The sequence below is a fragment of the Balaenoptera ricei genome, chromosome 1, assembly GCF_028023285.1.
Source record: "Balaenoptera ricei isolate mBalRic1 chromosome 1, mBalRic1.hap2, whole genome shotgun sequence".
Taxonomy (NCBI): domain Eukaryota; kingdom Metazoa; phylum Chordata; class Mammalia; order Artiodactyla; family Balaenopteridae; genus Balaenoptera; species Balaenoptera ricei.
Genome location: NC_082639.1, coordinates 78426973 through 78449330, shown reverse-complemented (window position 1 = coordinate 78449330; position 22358 = coordinate 78426973). Strand labels below are relative to the sequence as shown.

General features: G+C 41.9%; 1 protein-coding gene across 1 annotated transcript; it reads left to right on the top strand.

Moving 5' to 3' along the window:
* Window positions 1-3145: 3145 nt before the first annotated feature.
* Window positions 3146-21324, top strand: LOC132367459 (guanylate-binding protein 4-like). Its single transcript, XM_059925890.1, has 11 exons — window positions 3146-3262; window positions 6674-6869; window positions 10096-10223; window positions 12743-12852; window positions 13057-13253; window positions 14640-14885; window positions 15767-16047; window positions 17286-17498; window positions 19358-19460; window positions 19789-19982; window positions 20965-21324. The coding sequence occupies exons 2-11, from the start codon at window positions 6680-6682 to the stop codon at window positions 21202-21204; spliced, it is 1902 nt and encodes a 633-aa protein (XP_059781873.1). The 5' UTR covers window positions 3146-3262; window positions 6674-6679; the 3' UTR covers window positions 21205-21324.
* The last annotated feature ends 1034 nt before the right edge of the window (window positions 21325-22358 follow it).

Sequence of the window (22358 nt, the reverse complement as noted above, 5' to 3'; positions counted from 1 at the left end):
ATTCTTAAAAAGTAGTGGAGGTGAGTGAGAAGGTAAATACTCCTGGTGAAGTATGTGTAAATCCAAAAAAATTAGAGGAACGGACAACACTGAATGAGACCTCCATTACGGTGAATGAACGCACAGACACTTGGGGCTTTCAGTTTGTATTAGATCCTGCTTTCTCTTTTCAGGTAGCTCTAATGGACACCTTCCCCCCAACCCCTACCCAACAGTATTAAAGTCTGTGAACTTTGATCATGTGAACTCTCTGACACTCCAAAAATAATAAAAGGAAACATTAAACCAGAAATAACTTTTTTCCTTTTATAAATGGGATCTAAAGAGAGTTTAGCTTGAACACTATCAGTTCAGCAGTGAAACCTGACACCCTAGTGACAAATTAAACATTCCTCAACATTAAATGGACCATCCCTGACAAGTGCTGGAGATGTATAAAGGAGGTATACACATACATATGTCTTCACCACACCAAACCAGATGCAGAAAACTGGAATTTCAGTATTCCCTTTTCCTCATGTTCCAGATACACTAAGGCTGAATTTCCTCAGGTGATACACTTCCACTCCAACTTGTGAGTAAATTGACATATTTATTATAGCCAAATAAGCATCAAGGTCTACTGCCTTACATTTTGTATAGTCTTGAATGCCTATTCTTTTATCTTGTTTATTTCTGTTCTCTGCAATATCCAAGGTGCTTTTAGTTTTGCCTCGTTTTTACAAACATTAAATATCCAAGGCGCTTTTAGTTTTGCCTCGTTTTTACAAACATTTTGTCACAGTGGCTACTCTCTCCAATTCTAGACTCCCCAAGCCTAAGAATCTTATCCCCAAAGGACTATTTTTCCTTTGTACCCACGTTTTCCTCACCTGATGAACTGCACTCATATTTCTGAACTGAAAGCGCTTCAAGTTTGAGCTGTTTAGAACTCTGGTCCATCCACAGCTGTGGTCTTTCACTAAACTCTGAGTAGCAGTATGTGAAAATGAGACTCTTCTTCTCAGAATTTTCACTAGACACAAAGCTGAGTACACTAGGTGACAAATAAGCACAATTTCTAAAACAAGATGCTAGACCACTTTTTCTGGAGTTAAATTAATAGAAACTGAAAAAAACTTCATTTCAGTTAAATCAAGTCTCATTGACTGCCTTCAGTTTAGGAACCCATTTTAATCATTCTTCCTTTTCCAATATTATTGGATTTTTCCTGAAGCAATTACAACCATGGAAGCTGGAAGTGAGACTCCAAATGTATTCTACCCCTTTGTAAGTAATGATATATATCATGTTTCAGAGCCAAACATACCTAAGTGGCCTTACAGTCTTCATCTTGAAACACACATCTTTATACCCTCATTGACAACAACAAAAAGTTAATGAAAACAGAAGACAGGAGATCAAGAGAGTCAGAAGAAGACCAAGAGTGATACAGAAAAAGAGAGAAATGTCTTGGATCCAGGTAACTGAGAAAGGATTAACTTTATCTGGCCTTAGGTCATGTGCTCAATCTCCCCTTAAATCAATCTCGGTGGCTCAGGAATTATGGGGTCACGGTAATTTTTCCAGCTTGGGTTCAAGTCTTGAATCTGCCAAGTTTCAACTCAGGAGTCTAGAAAAATCTGTCAATATTTTGCATATACTTTTAGAATTATAACATGCTTTGCACCTTCAAATATGGTATCATTCTATCTTACAGAATAAACTTAGGGCAATCTGGCTAAGGATTATTATACTTTTCTAGCTGCTTTTGAAGCTAGATAAGTCTGCATATGGAATATGTGTCAAAGCACTTGCTCTTGGGGAGTCTTGGCCATAGAACTTTGAGACTATACTCTCCCTGTCCTTGCTTTCCCTCACTACAGTCTGAAATACAGGTGTGGTAGTGAAACCCTGCTCCATAGGGTTAAAAACCTGTAACAGAAACTGGTGACTAACAGAAATTCTTGAGCTCATCTTACAGAACAGCAGATAAGGGAACAGATCGAAAATCCCTCCTCTTGTAATACAACAAAACTGGCTGAAACAAGGTGAAACCAATACGGCTGATCAGAGTCTGCACAGAATATACTTGCTTGTCCCATAGGTGAATTTTGTCATCACAGCCCCAAATTCTCCGACCTGTTTCAAACCAAATCTCCCTGAATTTGCACAGGCGTCCCATGAAGAAGCATGCAACTCAGATAAGCCTGCACAGAACTCCAATTACCTTACCTTTTCCCCACCTCCGATCACCTTTCCCCAAGGTCTAAGACCACCTTGCTTCTTTGTCCCCTAAATATTCCAACCACCTCTCCTTCTGGGAGGCAGACCTGAGACTTGTTCTCCTGCCTCTTCACTGGGTTGCCTCACAAATAAAATTTTTCTCTGTTGCAAACCTCAGCGTCTCAGTGTTTTGGCTTGCAGCCCCTCGAGCAAAAGAACCTGGTTCCCTAACAGCAGCAGTCAAGTTTTTAACTTGTAGGTAAGTACAATGCCTTAAAGGATACAGAACAGGATGGAAGGAATCTGAATCAACTCTCAACCCCCAAATTTGCATCCACCCTCAAATTATAAACAGTCCTCCCCCCCCAACCCCCAACCCCTAAATCTGGATGCACCCTAGTAAAAGAAAGGAAAAGAAAAGCTGTAACAAAATAATAGTGAATATGTCTGGGCTATAAAATCATGGATTTTATACACACACGTATTTTTCTTGCTAAGGAAAAAAAACCACCGCGGTAAAAAAAAAAAAACAAAAAACCCCGCTTTTTTAAAAAGGAAAGAGAAAGGAAATGAACAAATGAAACATTTTTCAAGTGAAGAAAAATTAATAAAGAAATCCCTTCTCTCACAAAGACGCCCCTGAGAGAGAGGCTGTTGAACTCTCTCATCCTACCATTACTTGGGCCATGTTCACCATGGGGTCAAGGACACCTAAGCCACCTGTGGAGAAGGGACAAAGTTGGGTTTACCCAGCCAGGTGTGGAGGAACCCCTCCCTGTCTCCCTGTCTTTCCCCGACTTCATTCGGGTTCCTGCTTCCATTAAAAGAAGGAAAAGAAAAAAAAAGCCGTGTCCTTATGATGTCCTTTCGATTTCGGTTTTGTTTCTCATAAACCCGACCCATAACGGGATGGCTTTTGATAATCGGCTGGCTTTTCAGCTTCTAAATAAGAGTCGGTTTCCGGAGGAGCCAGATGCAGAAGGAGCCAGACGCAGGAGGAGCCCTAGGGGCGAGCCGGAGCAGCTAACTTGACCCCGGCCGGCCGCAACCGCGCCACGTAAGTTTGCTGCTAAACTTTATACCTTCCAAGCACATTTCCGTTAAATAACAACAATAAATCCCCCCGCGCAGGTTCCACACTGCAGGAGGGGAGGCCGCGGCCGCCTGCGCGGCGCGGAGGGTGTGCGGCCCGGCGGGCGCGTTGCTTGGGCAGCGCAGCGTCTCCTTTTGGATCCGGGGCGGCCGCCAGGCGTGTCGCCGGGATGCACTCTCCTCCTCGAGCATCTACGCAGGACTGCAGCAAGAAGCCCTGCATGGGAGAGGGAGGAGTGCATGCTATATCTTCTGAGGAAAGGGGGCTGAAGTCCTTTTCAGAATTGAAGGCCCAAACCCCCGGCCCCTTGCAGGGGCGCTGGGTGCGGTCTCTTCCTCTAGCCCCCTCCTCCCCTCCTCGGACACATCCTGACTGCGCCTCGCTGGGCACTGGAGAAACAGGGAAAAGATGGTCCTTGACATAGAGACAATTTAAATCCTAAATTGACCCTGCATTATTTTTGACTTAACATTTGATTTTCCGAATACTGCAGAACTGTATTATACGGAATAATTCAATCTCACTCTCACTAAAAAAAACTATTAATAATAACTGTTAAGGTCTAATCATGTTTGTTTATCATACATTGTTTTTCATGTGTGGCCTAAACATTAATTGCATCAGAATAATTTCTGGTACTTGCTGAAAATACAGGGATTGGGGTATGTTAACTATTCTCCTGAACAGTAACCTTTGGAAACTGTTGCTTGCCTTCTGCCATCTAGTAGCACTATTCTTTTCCACTTGTTTAGTTTTGAAGTTAAAAGCTTCTGGTTTTGGTACCTCAGTATACTTTGAATTAAAAAAGAATCTTTGTAGACACATTGACTTACACAAAGCTTTATCAGTATTCAATCTAAGAAATAAGCTCTACAATTTCTCTTGCTTACAGCTATTCAGCTTAAAAATAAAACAGTTATTTTACCAGCAAAAGTGAGTTTATTTGGGAATAGCAGAGGAATTGCAACTTGGGACAAGCAAGCTATAGAAAAAGCCACAGGCAAGTCCAACAAAGAAGAACCTTATTTTATAGAGAAAAGGAAGGGGCTGGGAAGGGTGGTTTGTAAAGAAAAGTCAGAGTTCAGGGTGATGACAGATTCTCATTGACTGAGTTGCCGGGTAGTCAATTCTTGTAGGAGATGCAATGTACACCTTTTCCTATAGGGGACTGTCGTTGATGACTCCTTCCTGTTGAAGATTTTTCCCCTGTGGTCTGTAATTGACAATTCTTCTTGTAACTGACCTCCAGGCAGTAGTTCTGCATGAGAGCTCCCCCTTCTGGCCTGCTGACTCCATGTCAGTGAGGTTTCCTTGTGATGGGGATGGGTTGGGGGCACGGCGCGAGCTTGTGGGATCTTAGTTCCCTGACCAGGGATGGAACCAGCGCCCTCCTCAGTGAGAGCTCGGAGTCTCAACCCCTGGACCACCAGGGAATTCCCCAGGTTTCCCTTTATTAATTTTCACATAACACAGCAGTAAAAGGTCATGTTTTACTCCCCCATCTCTGCTCCCAATCCACTATAGAAAAAGAAAAGAAATTGTACAGAGGAAGGCTGTTAAATAAATTCATGTTTTTCTCTAATAAAAAGATTTTAGATACAGTACCTTATATTTCTTGGCAATTTGCAGCTTACAGAATTCATTGACACATTATAACGCAATGTCTAATTGCTGATTATTGAAATAGTACATGAATCCAGGAAATTTTTTTTTCCATAATTGATAGCCTATCTGTTACCAGCTATACAGTAATGAATCAGGCAAGAATTGTTGCTTTACCTATAAACTGATAAGAAAATGCAGGCTGTGGAGGTAACTTCCTTTTTCAAGGTCTCAACAGACAATAAGTGACTTAAACCCTCGGGTTTGAACCCTGGCAGCCGGACTCCAGAACCTGTACTTTGACATCCCAGGGCAGCTCTGAGTTCCTCCAGCCTGACTCCTCCTTCTCAGCTGTTATCACTGGTCTTCCCCTACCTGCTCATCTTCCTCATGGGCTGTGTCCTCCCACTTGCTTGCAACCAGGGAAGGAAGTGTAACTGTTTCAGGCCAAAGCTAATCCTCCACTTTCATTCAGAAATTACCCTCTCTGTCTTCAGAGACACTTAATTTTAAAACAATACTTATATAGGATTTACTATGTACCAGCATAATTTTAAGAGCATTGTAAGCATTATGAGATATTTAACCCTCCTAATGACCCTAATGACAGACTGAATTTTACTTTTAGGGTTACCATTTTACAGAAGAGAAATCTGAGGTACAGAGAAATTAATCTTTCCAGTCGTCACACAGCTAGTAAAGTATGGGCACATGTGGACGTTGCTTAGTATTGTCTGAGAAAATAAAGGGACAGTTAAAACTCTCTGACTGCTGTCTGTCTCTTGAGATCATGAAACACCCAATCATTGTGACGAAATCATTTAAAGTAGAGCCTGGCCCAGATGTGAGACTGTGACATAGGTAGGCAGACCTTAAAACACCCTGGTTGCTTGCCTCTCTTCCCTGTCAGCTTAAATAATAAGAAATGTCCTGTAATTTCAGTCAATAAATTAATTCTTGCATGCACAACTTTATTAGCTACCTTTAAGGTCTGTCCTATTGTGTTTGAGGGAGAGCTACATTCTTTGTGTCTCCTTTCTCTCGCAGTAACTCCTCTTCCAGCCTGCTCCCAACGATTCAGTGCATCTGTCCTCATCAAGGTCACCAATCACATTCATTTTTCCTTTGTTGGCAAGTTTTTCCCTGATTCAACTCTATGTGAATTCAACCCCCAACACTCTAAACACCATTCCCTCTCATTTCTTTCTGATCATTTACTATCCTCTAATATACATACATGTATTTTGCTTTTCCACTTTCTATATTATCTGTCTTCTCCACTAGAATAGATCTCCATGAAGCAGGGATTTGTACCCATTTTGTTCACTGTTTGATACTGAGCCCCTAGAACAATCTCCAGCACATGGTAGGTTCTCAATAAATATTTGTGCAATTAATGAGTGACCAAATCATTCTGGAACTCCAGAAATCGTCTCTGGTCACTCCTCATCTCCTTCATGTCCCATTCTGCCTCTACGTACCCCCAAAATGTTAGTGTTCTCATGGCTCCATCATCAATGCTTTGTTTTCTCATTCTATTCGCTGTATGCATCACATGGATAAGGTTGCTTTAGGGTTCATGTAAGGAGCAATAAGATGATGTACATAATGTATCTGTACAGACCTTGGCACACTAGGCTAAATACTCACCTTTTAGAAGCATACAAAACATAGAAAATTGATGTATAAGTTCCAAATGCAGAAGCCTGATGTGCATCGTGAGAGATAACTTGTGGATCTTGTGTTTTACTGAGTCGTTCCTCTGGGTTACAGCTTCCCATGGAGTCTGGATCCACCATAATGGACCCCATCTGTCTGGTGGAAAACCAGAACAATCAGCTGACAGTAAATCCAAAAGCACTGAAGATTCTTGACCAGATTTCTCAGCCTGTGGTGGTGGTGGCCGTTGCAGGGCTGTATCGGACGGGAAAATCCTTCCTGATGAACCGCCTGGCAGGGCAGAACCACGGTAAGTGTCGTTCAGTGTTGTTCAGGACCATTTGCTTGGAAGCAGCGATAACACAGGCTGTGGACCATCCTCCTCTAGTGTCATGTTAAGAAAGAGTCTAACCCCTCCCGCTGAAGAAAACTTCTAATTCTCACCACCAAATTTATAACTTCAAACCCGTCTCCCCACAATGTTCAGTAATTTTGTCCAGTAATCAAGTGTTCCCAACCCCATGGAAACATCCACCTCATTCGTCCTGGTCCCATCCACTGTCATCTGCTCAGGGGCTCATCTTCAACAGTTATTCCCTTCCTTCCTCCTTCCTCACTTTGGCTTTAAACCAAAGTCATTCCAAGCAGCACACAAATATTGTTCAACATGTCTTATTTTCAAAAAGGGATGGAAGGAAGAACAGACAGTAAAATCCCTATATCCCATATCTCAGTGGGGCTACCATGCATTCTTTTTGGCTTAATTTCACAGCAAAACTTTGATAAACTGCACCCCTTCTCTTTCTCTAACTAGTCTTTTGTAATACGTGAACTCTAAAACATATGGAAGAGGGCATAAAAATATATATACATGTAATAAAGTTGATCAATATGAAATGATCATCTGTTCAATCACCGCCCAGATCAAAAAATAAAACATCACCAATACCCAAAAGCCCAAATCACACCCTCTCACACCCTCACTAGAGCTCACCAATGTTTTGATTTTCATGGTGCATTCTTTCCCTCTTCCTATTTAAACATGGTTTTACAATCTATGTAAACATTTCTTAAAAATAGCTTAAACTTTATAGGGAATTTCATTCTGATATTCATTGGGATCTTGCTTCATATTCTCAATAAGAAGTTTGTGAGGTTCATCTAGTTTGTCATATGTGTCTGCAATTATTTTCACTCTTTTGTACTTTGCAGCTGACAGAGGATACCACAATTTATTCATCCATTTGTTGCTGATGAACAAAAAATGGTGTTCTCATGATTATTCTTCCATCTATATCCTGGTGCACGTGTACACTAACTTCCTTATGTTAGACCCAGAAGTGGAATTGCTGAATCAAGAATTATTTATGTCTTCAGCCTTTCTAGATAATATCAAACCTTTTAAGCTTTTTAAACCTTTTAAGCTTTATCAAACCTTTTAAAGCCTTTTATGCTTTATGTCAGTTTATATGCTTATTAGCAGTAATTTAAAATTATCCACATCCTTACAAAATTTTGGTAAAAACACTTCTTAACTTTTGCTGATCTGGTGTCTGTGTAGTTGCATGTTATTTGCCTCACTACAGATAAGCTTAAGCACCTTATCACATATTTGCTATTTGCATTTCCTATTTCAAAAGGGGTTTTTTTTCCTACCAAGTGGCCTGACTTGTTTCTTATTGATTTTTAGGACAATCCGCCTATGTCCTGTTGGGCAGTTCTAAGAAGACCACACACCATTTCTTTCTTAATGCCTTCCTCTGTGGCCCAGCAGCTCAGCACAATTAGGGGGTAGAACCTCAGTCCACTAAACTCTAAGGATCCTTGGGAATATCTCATTGTCTCTCTCCCTCAAACTATCTCTGTCTCTGTATCTCTCTCTCCCCCATCTCTCTTTTTTCTTCCTTTCTCCCTCTCTCTTTTTTGCTTTGCAATCTCTTATTGGCTTCAAACAAAACATTTTATGTTTGTCTTTCTTTGAGAGGAAGTTGATCACCAGTCAGGGGAGGACACTTTTCCTTGACAGCCTAAATTAATAAATAAGTCATTTTTGGAGGGATTAAAGATTGGAGAACTCTAAGAAAAAGATACATACAAGGAGTTTCAACAACAATCTTGTTTTTCTACTTGAGATTACATCAGGTAACAAGGAGGTGATTTCCCTTACTGAGGAAATACCTAACCTAGTTTTGTTTTAAAACACCTGAATTGTGACTCACCACCCCGGTCATATCACAGGAAGAACAAAAACAAACAAACAAACAAACAAAATTAACACCCAAAGTCGGCTAGCAGAACCAAGTCACTACTCTTTCTCCTTGTGATGACTTCTTTGTCTGTTCTTTACCTCACATAACTTGCACTGATGAACTCCAGTTACACCTTGTCTTTTCTACCTGGGGAAGTTCAGATTTTTCTGTATTAATCAGCAAGCAGTCAAATACCATCACGATGTAGAAGAGTGCAGATCATCTCAGGTCTTATACCTTCTCTGAGCAGAACGTACAGGATGTGGCAATTGAGGGGCCTGAGCCATGCTGAACAATGCTCCCCTAGGTATTTCATCATATCCATTTCCATTCTCAGTTAAAGGGAGCATTGGCATATGGCATATGGTCAATATCTTGGACTGTTGGACGAGATACATTACCTGCAGCTTCCAAAGCATATATCTCATATCCTCTTCCCCTGTGGGCTTAAGCCTTTGGAAAGAAAAGCAAGCAATTCTCACAGGTCTTTTCTGCTTTCCCTTCTATTATATCACCACATGAGTCAATGAACAAAGAATTCATCATTTGTTGAAGAGGAGAACAGAAATGAGGACAATACAAGGAGGAAGTGAGGAAAAAAAACTTAAAAAGCTGATCTATCAGTCCACGTCCTGAAAGGACACAGATAATCCATTTAAAGGATAACTGAAGATGTTTAATGGAGGCACAATTACAAGGGCACAAGCAGGGCAAAGGGAACCAATGAAGGTACAGAGTAGCCAGAGAGTGGCAGGAACAATGGCCAGGTAGCCTTTATAACTCCTGTAGTGTGAAGAGGCAATGTGTAGATTCCAGAATGTGGCAGAGACCAGAGGTACTGGTTGGAGCTAAATGAAAGGAGATGTGACCAAAGTAGAGGGACAGAGACAGTGGGCCACTGTGGCTCACCAGGGTGGACGCCAGGGGAACAGGAGGCTGACTTCTGATCTCCTGCTGGTACCTCTCACTGGCAAAAGTCCATCAGAAAGTGGAGGAGAAGGGAGCTCTTCAGTGGTGGATAAATATAGAAAGGTTAATAGAGCTAACATTATTTCTGAACTGTGACACAGTTTGAGCCATTAATATGAGGAGGTGAATAGGGGACACAAAGTGCTTCTTGAGAAGGTTCTGACTGTGTACAGAGGTTGGATTTTCTGTCCTTGTTGAAATGGAAGCACCTTCCTCTGAGACAGGCACTCACCTTCCGCCAAGTTTACCCAAAGTAACCGCTGGGCAGCCTGGACTATCTGCTCTTACTGTGTGCTGCTTTCTCCTCTTTCTTTGCAGGTTTCCGTCTGGGCTCCACAGTGAGGTCTGAAACTAAGGGCATCTGGATGTGGTGTGTGCCCCACCCCTCCAAGGAGAGCCACACCCTGGTCCTTCTGGACACCGAGGGCCTGGGTGATGTGGAAAAGGTAAGGCGGGGAATCCTCTATGCTCTTTTTTTTTTTTTTTTTTTAAAGAATTTCACTTATTTATTTATTTATTTATGGCTGTGTTGGGTCTTCGTTTCTGTGCGAGGGCTTTCACCAGTTGCAGCAAGTGGGGGCCACTCTTCATCGCGGTGTGCGGGCCTCTCACTATCGTGGCCTCTCTTGTTGGGGAGCACAGGCTCCAGACGCGCAGGCTCAGTAGTTGTGGCTCACGGGCCTAGCTGCTCCGGGGCATGTGGGATCTTCCCAGACCAGGGCTCGAACCCGTGTCCACTGCATTGGCAGGCAGATTCTCAACCACTGCGCCACCAGGGAAGCCCCAATCCTCTATGCTCTTGATACTCCACTTACACCTCAACTTCCCACCTCAATTCAACTTTTATAACATGTTCCTATAAACTGCAAATCCAATTATGAATAATGAGGCTAAATTCTCTTACCTTGAATTTATTCTTTAGTAAGATCAATACTTTCGTTATTGGGGATAGATCGCCTTATTTTTTTATTTTATTTTATTTATTGATTTATTTTTATTTATTTATGGCTGTGTTGGGTCTTCGTTTCTGTGCGAGGGCTTTCTCTAGTTGCGGCAAGTGTGGGCCACTCTTCATCGTGGTGCAGGGGCCACTCTTCATCGCGGTGCGCGGGCCTCTCACTGTCGCGGCCTCTCTTGTTGCGGAGCACAGGCTCCAGACGCGCAGGCTCAGTAGTTGTGGCTCATGGGCCTAGTCGCTCCGCGGCATGTGGGATCTTCCCAGACCAGGGCTCGAACCCGTGTCCCCTGCATTGGCAGGCAGATTCTCAACCACCGTGCCACCAGGGAAGCCCGATCGCCTTATTTTTAACACTGGGGTGAAAGATACAAGTTAACAAATATTTATTGGGCATCTGAATTCCAGGGCTTTTCTCTCACAGTGAGTGAGGTATGGGCCCAGAGCTGAGTTGGGAAGATAAGAAATATGCAGTCTTATCAATACAGGGAGACATGGACAAAAAAAGTGAGACCTTACCCCAGTTGTTCAGGTTCAGGAAGACATCCTGGTGGAAGCTATAATCCATGGAATCCACTGGCTCTACAGGTTAAGGTATATGGGGTTAGAGGTAAGAATCATGAAAATACGTTTTCAGTGAATAAACTATTTTTAAAATCTCCAGAAAAGCTTCCACTATACCAGGAACATTTTATTCTGAGTTTCGGGGCTCTGAAGATGAATCCTTCAATGAATTCTATAAAAACATGAGCTAGACCCACCATAAAAACGTAAATGGGATAATATTAGGTATTTTGTCTTCACAGTGTTACTTGCAATCAGTCTTTTCTCCTTATTTATATTAATCTGCATCTAAATTAAAGTAGTAGCAGTGAATCTTTGGCTTTCATCACTGCAGGCAAGGGTTGGGGCATGAATTTGTGAATTTGTGAATTTAAAAGAATTTTAAGAAATTGTGAATTTAAAAATCCAGATTTAAAGTATTCAATAATCACCTCAGTGTCAGCCCAAGATGGCCTACTGATTCCTACTAGATTTTAGTTTGTATAATCTTCTTCTTTTTATCTAACTGCATTTGTCAAGGAACTAAAGCACACCATATTGCAAACTGATAGAGTAGAACTACTTGCTGTCCTTACTACATGTAGTGTATTTTGGTAGTATATATAATCTATTCCAAAGTCACTCATGACTTGTCCTGAATCTCATTTTCAGCCTCATCATCTATTACCACATGGGTAACCACTACTTCAGTCAAATAAAGTAACCTTGTAATACCTCTATATGACCACACTTTCTGGCAATTGTGATCAGCTTCTGTGGGTCCTTCTACCTGCATGATCCCCAAAGCTCCACAAATCCACATTCTGTCAATTCTTTAAAGCCCAGCTATTTTCATCTTAATGCCATCGTATCACTGTCAGACATAATCACTTCTTGCTCTGAATGCACAGAGTACTTTTTCTGTTTTTTTGGAATTGCCCCTTTGTCTTTTACATGATAATATTTGGTTCCATGCCTGGCGGTTTATCATCTTGAATGTATTTATATGTTCCCAGGTATATCTGCCCCTCCATCTCTCTAGGGCAGGGACTCTCATATGAAACTCTATATCCACACAAGCAGATGCAATATCTGCTGTTTTCTAAATGCACAATGAATAGATGATGAATTTAATTGAATAGCACTAGTCCCTAATATAGCCCATGATCAAGAAAAAAAGTGCAAAGGAATCATGGCCCACTTATTACTGCATAACTTCTGTGTTCCAGGCACTGTATTAAACAGTTGACACATTTCACGTCGCTCACTTCTGTTAACAGCTAATGAAACTGAGGCCCTGAGAGGTGTCAGTGTCAACACCAGAAAGGTTTGCGTTTAGCACTGTCTTGAAAATTTATGTTATTTGCCTTACTGTTGAGTTACAGGACAGCTGTTATAGTCAATGAACAACTGAATGAGAGAATGAGGAGGAGCGTCCTCAGTCCCCTGCTGCAATGTGCTTTCTAGGGTGACTCCAAGAATGACTCGTGGATCTTTGCCCTGGCCGTGCTTCTGAGTAGCATCTTTGTCTACAACAGCATGAACACCATCAACCACCAGGCCCTGGAGCAGCTGCAGTATCCTTCCAGGAACTGAACCACCATGTTTCATTGAGTTTATGGGAATAGCAACTGACACTGTTTCTTCTTTCCCATGACTCCTTTCTCGTGGCTCATGAGAAGGGAAAATGGGGCAAATGGGAATGTTGATAAAACTTGTTCTGGGGTGAGACCTGGAAATTGTGTTGGAGGGCACTTCTTATTCCTTAGCTACGATCCCAGCTACGTGACTGAACTAACAGAGCTAATCAGGACAACATCCTCTGCCAGCTCTGATGAAGTACAGGACTCAGCCGAGTTTGTGAGTTTCTTTCCAGACTTTGTTTGGGCTGTACGGGATTTCATGCTGGAGCTGGAGTTAGATGGATACCCCATCACTGAAGATGAGTATCTGGAGAATGCCTTGAAGTTGATTCCAGGTATCACAGCAGGGCCAGGGTGGTGGAAGGTTCAGTAGGAGGTGGGGTCAACAGAGGTCTGACATTCAGCACTTGATGTCGGTCTTGATTTGGGGTTGGATTGAGGCCATGCTAATGGTGCTTGGTGAATGGCAGGTGGGTGTGGCTTCAGTCATTATTGTTACTGGGAAAACCTCAGTGACCAGAGCTTAAGCTCACAGAGGAAATTTATAATCCAATATTAGACCAAGTGATTTTAGAAAAATGGACACCATGGGAAAAAAAGGCTCACATACTTATATTACATATTAAGTCTAAGTGCTTCTCCTTTCCTATTTGAGAAATATAATCCATCAAATTGGAAACACAGAATCACAAGATAAACAAAAGAACTAATTTTTGAAATACCTTTAACACAGTGTATCTTACCAGCATACATAGCTACATCCTTCATATTGATAGATAGGCTATTTATACAATAAAGAGTTCAGAAAAAAAAGCATTGCCATGTCCTTCCAGTGAGACTGTCAGATCCTTAATATGTTCTTCCTCATAGTATCACACTCTTCATTCTAGAACCTAACACCGTATATGTCATGTTAATATAATAAATTAGTTACTCAGATTATTATAGCAGAGAGGATAATGGGTGGTACCTAGAAGCAATATTCATTTTTTTAATTTAATCATTTATTCATTGTTTCAATAAATATTTGTTGAACTACTGATATATGCCCAGAATCCCTTTGTATGATAGTCACGTCCAGTGTAAAATGACGCAGAGGATGGATGAGGTCTCCTAGTTTCATTTAGGCTAATCTTACCATGAGATGGTGTACGCTAAAGTAATCTCCAAACATATTTATAGTATGTGTACGTATTTACTCTGATATATAAATCTTCTCTTTACTGTCCTGAGTATCATTTGTCTTCCACGGGTTATTTTCTCAGCAATATCATAAATATCTTTGTGTCTACCATTACATTACTGACATTACATTACATTACATGCCATTTCTGACATAGGGACTATAATGTCAGAAAAATATTTCTGACAATTTCTTGGATGAATCTATCATTCAAGAAACATCTAATAAATAGTTGATCCACTGCCCGCCATGGACGGGTAAGGAAAATAATCAGTAGTTTCTTCACTTGGAATGGATTCCTCCCCTGCCTCCTCAGAAGTACTTCCTTCACTCTTAGCTCTGTACAAAAATAAAGCGGGAGGGGGGGGATTTTCCATGTCCTGAATAGATTAGCATAAGGTTGATTTGCGTGATTCAATAATAGGAGATACACAGGCACAGTAGTTACAGTGATGCAAAGATCCACAGAAATGAAAGTCCTCAGCCCCCTCACCTGAAGGCTGTTCCTTCAGTGATTGCTCTCTTTCCATTCCTGCAGGCAAGAATCCCAAAATCCGAAATTCCAACATGCCCAGAGAATGTATCAGGAAGTTTTTTCCAAAAAGAAAGTGCTTTGTCTTTGACCGGCCTACAAGTGACAAAATATTATTACTCCATATTGAGGAAGTGCCAGATAACCAACTGGATGAGAATTTCCAGAAGCAATCAAAAAATTTCTGCTCATATATCTTTACCCATGCAAAGTCCAAGACCCTAAGAGAAGGAATCACTGTCACAGGGGGAAGTGAGTCTCCTTTGCTACAGCATGTCTCTCTGTGGTTCAGTGTGTGTGATGAAGTTGTGATTGCACTCTGGGTTTGTCAGCAATTGTGATTTCTTCTCTGTGTAACTTGGAAAGATGTATGTTCATGCAACACATGTAAATGCATGTTTCTTCATTAAAAGAAGCCTATGTAAGGCTACCAAATGTCATGAAAGTATTACACTAATGATGTAAGTTAAAGATTGAAATCTTCATGGTGATGAGGTGTCTGACGGGATAAGTGTTTCGAGTGAGGATATGCAAGATATTTTGTGAATTTACATGAATCGGAAAATAAATAGTAGTCCATGAATCCATGTAAGCTCATTGAGAGTCTGAGAAACAAATGTAAATACAATCTTATGTACAGGGCTGGCTTCACGGACATGCAACCTGGACAGTCACAGTGTAATGTGCTGAGATGGGCCCTGCTTGGTTTAATGTTGGTGTCACTGTCCTGAAATTCTTGATGACATTTTCATCAAGAAATTTTCATTTACAAATAGTGCCCACAAGTAATGTAATTTACTTACAGGTTTATTTTATAAAAATGGGAAAAGTGTTCTGGGGGACCCTGGAGCATATCGTTTGAAATCATTCGGCTAATATTGTAATGGGATGAATCTGAGAACCATAAAAGGTAGAGTGAATAGGAGACACAGTGATGTTATTATAAAGAAGTGGATTCATAGAACAAAAAGGAGGAGGCTACAAGAATGAAGAAAATGAGGAGAAGAATCGATAGAAGAAAAGAAAACTTCAAATTCAATAAAATTTTAGTGATTTTTAGAATGCTAATCTCTAAAGCTATTAAAACAGGTGAGAATTCTCTCTCCATTTCATAAATATCATGTCTCATTCAGGGCTGGGGACTCTGGTGGTGGCCTACATAGATGCCATCAACAGTGGAGGAGTTCCTTGTTTGGAGAACGCAGTGATAACTCTGGCCGAGCGTGAGAACTCAGCGGCTGTGCAGAAGGCAGCCGACCACTACAGTGAGCAGATGGCCCAGCGACTGAGGCTCCCCACGGACACGCTCCAGGAGCTTCTGGAGGTGCACGCAGCCTGTGAGATGGAAGCCATTGCAATCTTCTTAGGGCGCTCCTTCAAGGATGACAAGCAGACGTTCCAGAAGAAGCTGGTGGTAATGTGCCCTAGAATATATCCTTCCTGATTCCTTTCTTCTGGAATGATACCTAGACTCCCCCTTTTGACACCATGGTTCATGTGCTTCTCATCATATAAGGAGTTTAGATTCTAGTGAGTGATAAGGCTCTACAGGCTACAGTCCATCTCTTTTCTAAAAGTTGGGCTTTTAGTTTCTGTTGTGGCAAAACAAATTACACTGTGCTTAGCAGCTTGAAACAACACACATCTATTAGCTTATAGTTCTTCAGGTCAGATACCAGCCCAGGGTCTATGGGTATTCTGCTCCATGTACCATAGCTGAAAACAAGGTTCAAGTGGCCTTGGTACTCACATGGAGGCTCTGGGGAACCCCCCTCCATCTTCAACCCAGCAGTGGTGCACTGTTTCCTTCTTCTGTTTCTAATCTCTCCGACTACCTCTTCTGCCACCAACTGGAGAAAACATCTTTTAAGGGGCTTGTTATTAGGTAAGGCCCACCTAGGTAATCTCCATTTCTTAAAGTCAACCTGTTCCATGTAATATAGTCTAAACACAGAATAATTGTTCATCATCTTCACAAGTCTAGGAACTATGCAGAGTGTGGACACCAGCAGAGAGAACTCTTGGAGATCATAATTCTGCTTACCATTGGCACCTTCACTGAAAGTTTGACTTTCAGTCTCCCTTGACCATCCTATAATTTACAAAGATCTCTTAGTACATACAGAGTAAAACCAGCTCAATTGTAATTTATAAGTACAAGCAAAAAATTTCTGTTCCTATAATTTCACACACTCAAATCCTCAATGAAACAAGAATTCAAAAAGAGTTCAAAACTCTGTTCAGTGTATACTTAATTCATTAGTAGGAAGTTGATTTGCTATGTACATATTTTTATCCATAGCACCCAAGTTTGAAGAGGAAACCCTACTTCCATTCATAATTGTACTTTCATTGTTCATTGTTGATGGATGGATCACTATTAATGCTACTACTGTTAAAGTAGTAGTTTGCCTCTGCCAACCCCATCATTGCACAGATGTTGAGACTGAGCCCAGGGGATTTAAGGGACTTCATACAAATCACACAAAGAGTTTGTCAGAACTGGAACTAAAACTAGACTCCTGACTCCACATCTATTATTCTGTGTCTCATGTACCTGATGCTGTCAGACTACTTCTTCCAAGAGGATCACAGTTGGACCTTCCCTCTAACAGCTTCTTTCTATTGGATTTCCCCATATTTCCCTGGCAGGACATCATGGAGAAAAAGAAGGATGTTTTCATGATCCAAAATGAAGAGGCCTCTGTCAAATATTGTCAGGCTGAGCTTAAGAAGCTTTCAGAATCCTTGATGAAAAGTATTTCAGGAAGAACTTTCTTTGTCCCTGGAGGACACAGTCTCTACTTAGAAGCAAGGAGCAAGTTTGAACAGGACTATAAACTGGTTCCCAGGAAAGGAGTTAAGGTGAGGAGTAATGGGAGTGGGAAAGAACAGAAGATTGGAGTCAGAGGGTCTTTGTTGGTTCATTTGGTTGCCAGGTCCTGCTTTGTGCAGAGGCTGCTGGTCACAAGGAGGCTGACTGTGGAACCCCGGGGGGCTCTGGGTCTAGTGCTGCATTTCTGGTGAGCAGAGTAAGTGTCCAGGAGACCCCAGGACTGTTGCCTGCCCACTGGTGGGGGCTAGTGCCAGCTTTCTGGAGGACAGAGCCAGATCCTGGAGTCCGGTTGCAGGGCCCAGGAGTCCCAGAGCATCTGTTGGATCACTGTTGGGTACAGCCAGTTGGGCTGCTGGATCTGGGGGTGTCTTGAAGCTTCTGTTGGCCTCATGTTGGTCCAGGCCTGAGCCCAGCTGGTCCCAAGGCAGGATATAGCCTGCTAGTGGGTGGGCTGGCCCTGCAGACTGCGAAACTGAGGTTTTATTGCAACTGGTATCTTCCCCCTGGTGTGTAGAGCTGGGTCCCAGGGTCTCTGGCTAAAGGGCCCTGGGGGTTTCAGGTCTAGTGCCTGTGCCCTGGTGAGTGAGACCAGGTCCCTGGACCTCTGCTGGGCAAGGCCATGTCCAGAGGCGATGGTGGGCTCAGGAGGTCTGCTGGTGGGTGCGGCTCTGTCCATGCCCAGTTAGTTGCTTAGCCTGAAGCATCCCAGCACTGGCGCCTGCAGACCACTGGACCAGGGCAGGGCTGGGTCTTGGGGCTAATAAGCTAGGGGGAATATTCCAAAATGGCGAATGCCAGCACCAATGTCCATGTGGTAGAAGGAGCTCCCAAAAATGGCTGCTGCCAGTGCCTATGTCTCTGGGGTGAGCTGCAGTTGCCTCCTGCCTCTCTAGGAGACTCTCCAGGGTCAGCAGGTAGGTCTGACCCAGGCTCCTATCAAATTACTGCTTCTTCTCTGGGTCCCGGAGCATGTGAGATTTAGAGTGCACCCTTTGAGGGTTAAGACTTTATTTCCCCAGGCCCTCTGGGACTCCCGAAAGTTAACCCCACTGACTTTCAAAGCCAAATGCTCTGGAGGATTGTCTTCCTGGTGCTGGATCCCTGGCTGTGGCACCCAGTATGGAGCTCGGACCTCTCACTTCTCTGGGAGAACCTCTGAGGTTGTAATCATTCTCTTGATTGTGAATAACCCACCCGGGGGTATGGAATTTGACTATATTGAGACTCCACCCCTCCTACCCATCTCACTGTGGTTCCTTCTTTATATCTTCAGTTGTAGGAGATCTTTTCTGATAGGTTCCATCTTTTCCACCAATGGTTGTTCTGCAAATAGTTGTGACTTCAGTGTGCCTGTGAGAAGAGGAGAGCTCAGGATCTTTCTGCTCTACCATATTGCCGAGATAATCAATTTAGTCCTCAAAAAAATGAATTAGGTACTGCTGTCATCTCCACTATAAAACTGAGAAATATGAGGTGTGGAAAAGTTACTAAGTTGCCTAAGATCACACAGTCATCAAGTGGTAGTGCTGATAGGGCAAATGTAATGTCTTGGCAGTCACTCAAAACTCAGAATAAGGCTTAGGAAAGCTTCCTGGAAGAGGAGATAGAAGCTACAAGTTGAAGTATCCATAAATGAAATCGTAATAAAGAAAGAGTAGATGAGCATTAGTCGGAAGAAAAACAATGTGCAGATATAGGAGTTGCACAAAATGGAGGGTGGATGTTTGTAGAATTGCACATAATTCTGGGGTCTGTAACCATTTGGGGATCCTACAAAGGATGGAGAACTTAAAGGGTCCAATCTGTAGGTTTATTGAACAATAATTTCCTCAGCAAGACACTACATCTTTGCTGCCTGACAAGTCTTTGCTCCTTGTTGTGTCCTCAGGCAAATGAGGTCTTCCAGAGCTTCCTGCAGTCCCAGGCAGGAGTAGAGGAAGCCATCCTGCAGGCAGACAAAGCCCTCACTGATGGGGACAAGGCCATGGCAGGTACAGGCGAGGGCTGAGCTCACAAAGGGAAAGGTGGCTCTTGTGCTTCCCTTTGGCACGTGTGAAAACAAACAGCTTCCTGACACGGGAGCTTCCTCTTCTTCTGTGGAACCTCTCTGCTGCATGTGAAAATAACCAGGGGAGTTTGGGTTGCATGTACATCCAATCAGTGCCTTTGCATCACATGCTGAAGCATGTTTTCTGATGTGGTAGTAAGAATATTCAGATTCCTTCCCACCATTTTAAAGTCATTTTATCTCTGAGCTAAGGAGGTGACAGCTCGGCGTAACTGTTATATTCTTCCCTCTTTAAAACTCTTGTGAAACAGTTGAGTGTGCCAAGAAGCATGCAGCTGAGAGGGAACAGCAGCTGCTAAGAGAGAAACAGAATGAAGAGGAGCAAAAAATGGCGGCACAAGAGAGAAGCTTCAAGGAAAATATGACCCAACTGGAAGAGAAGATGGATAGGGAAAGAGAAAACCTTCTAAGAGAGCAGGAAGCAATGCTGAAGCACAAGCTGAAGGTAAGTCTGGATGGGCCTGGGCAGGGCCTGATGGACAAAACGTTAGCCTCTCAGGAATAAAGGAACAGAAATTTGACCTTAAGTCAGATCCCAGAGGGAAATCCAAAGACACGTGATTCTCTGTAACGTCAAAGAGATGTGGATCGTGCTGAAGACTTACCTCTGTTAAGACTCAGCACCTTCTGTAGTGTTAGGGTTTGGAGCACCTTGTGTAGTGTTAGGGTTTGGAGCACCTTGTGTAGTGTTAGGGTTTGGAGCACCTTGTGTAGTGTTAGGGTTTGGAGCACCTTGTGTAGTGTTAGGGTTTGGAGCATACAAATAACATGGCCCAGGTTCCTGGACTGCTGTTTGTGGTGATGATAGGGTAGCATTTGCCCCCAAGGAACAGGACCTCAGTCTTAGAGTCCTTAGGATTTTGGTACAGCCATCAGAGACCTGGAATAGTTCCATCTACTCTTGAAAGTATCAGATTGTGCCTGGTATGAACTACTGGATTCTGAAAGCTCTAAAATTTGTTGCATTCATTTCCAGGTCTGCCTGATTCATTTTAAATACCTAGAGTAAATGCATTCTTTGTCGCAACCTGGAGTTTGATAGACAGTGTCCTAAAGAGAGTCAGCAGTGCCATTTTTGTGACATATGTGTGGTCATCCTCCCTCAATGAAACTGACAAATATTTAGAATTCACCTACATTCCCTCCCAAAGTGCATTATTAGGGCTGGAACACAGTCCTGGGGTAGTTTTCAGGCCTGACCTAGGCCCATCTTTTCTGTGCCCAGGTAGATGGTGTTGAGGGAACATGGGAAGCTCTAAACCTTGGATGCTCTCACTACCCAGGTCCAAACATTTGCAAATATTAGACAAATGTCAAAAAGCATCTAAGGTATTATAGAAATAGACACACATACTTACCTGCTGTAGTTGTTTGATACAAAATCTTGATTTGGGCTATTTTCAAAAGGGACTCTCTCCTTTTTACAGATGCAAGAAGAACTACTTACAGAAGGATTTAAAAAGGAAGCTGAAGAGTTAAATAAAGAGATAGATCAACTAAAAGAAGACATTGAAATGACTAAAAATAATACGTCCATAAAGATTTCAGAGGTCCTTGATATGGCTAGCATGGCATTAGTTGCAGTACTACCTGGGGGGTATAAAGTACTTGGTATGGGAGTGAAACTTCTCAGTGATGCTATGAAAAGGGCTGAGAATCCCTATTAAGTATATCTTGAAAGGCTTCTTATGTTTTAATAGTGTAACACTGTAGCTCATTTTTTAAATATGTTGTCACAACAGTTTTGTTGAAGAGGAGTTTAAAAATAAAAACTGATTACCAAAGAATTACCAAAGTGATTACCAGGGCCTGAAATGCAAAAAAACAAACAATTCTGAGAATTAGTTAATTTAAAGAAATGGAAAACAAGTTGGAGGATAATGATTAATTATAAAAAAGTGTTAAGAAAAGCAAAAAAACAAATGGTAAGAGGAAGAACACTCACAATCTATGATACAGTCATGGAGATCAATTCATTAAGTTATAAAGAGCCCTTATAAATCAGTGAGGAAAGAGCAACAAACACAATTTTTTAAATGTGCGAAAATATACCAAGAGAATAAATGTGTTTAACTTTACTGATTATAAATGATGTACAAGGTAAAATTAGGAGGTACCTGTGTCACCTCTCAGATGGGCCAGGAAGTACAGTTTGGACAGGGCACTTGCTAGCAAGAGTTCCAGGAATTTGGCAGTCTCTGATATTTGCTAGGGAGCGTGCAAACTGATGCAAATATATACCAAAAATTTAAATGCAAATACTGCTGATACAGAAGTCCACATTTAGGAATTTATCTTACAGATTTATTTACCCAAGTTGAAAATGGCTTATGTAGTAGTATATTTGTTGAAGGATTGTTGTAATTCCAGAAGACTGGAAACAACTTTCAAGTCTCTCTGTCACATACTGGTGAAGTAAATCCTGAGACACACTTACAAAGGAATACTCTACAGTCACTGAAATGGAAAGGGAAACTCTTATTTGTGCTAACATGAGAAAATCTCAAGATGCAGAAAGTGTGTATAGTTGTAGTACCAATTTAAAAAAATAATGAGTATATGCATATATTATCATCTATCTTTGGAAAATACAAAAGAAATTGGTATCCATGAACACAACAGGAATGGACCTGCATATTTGAGGTAAGACATGAGAGGATAACTAACTTTGCATGACACATTCTTCTGTGCCTTTTATATTTTGTATGAATTCTTGCTTATTGAAACATAAATAAATACAGTTATTAAAATTAAAATCAGAAATAATAATACATGGACTGGAAAAGTGCCCATGACAGGATGAAAGGGTTTTTTTTACATT

What these genes read in the sequence shown, in the direction of transcription:
- LOC132367459 (XM_059925890.1), top strand. Translation starts at nt 6,680, where the DNA reads ATGGAGTCTGGATCCACCATAATGGACCCCATCTGTCTGGTGGAAAAC. An exon ending in GCCTGGGTGATGTGGAAAAG is followed by an intron (nt 10,224 to 12,742) that starts GTAAGGCGGGGA and finishes TGTGCTTTCTAG; the next exon opens with GGTGACTCCAAGAATGACTC. An exon ending in TGCTGAAGCACAAGCTGAAG is followed by an intron (nt 19,983 to 20,964) that starts GTAAGTCTGGAT and finishes TCCTTTTTACAG; the next exon opens with ATGCAAGAAGAACTACTTAC.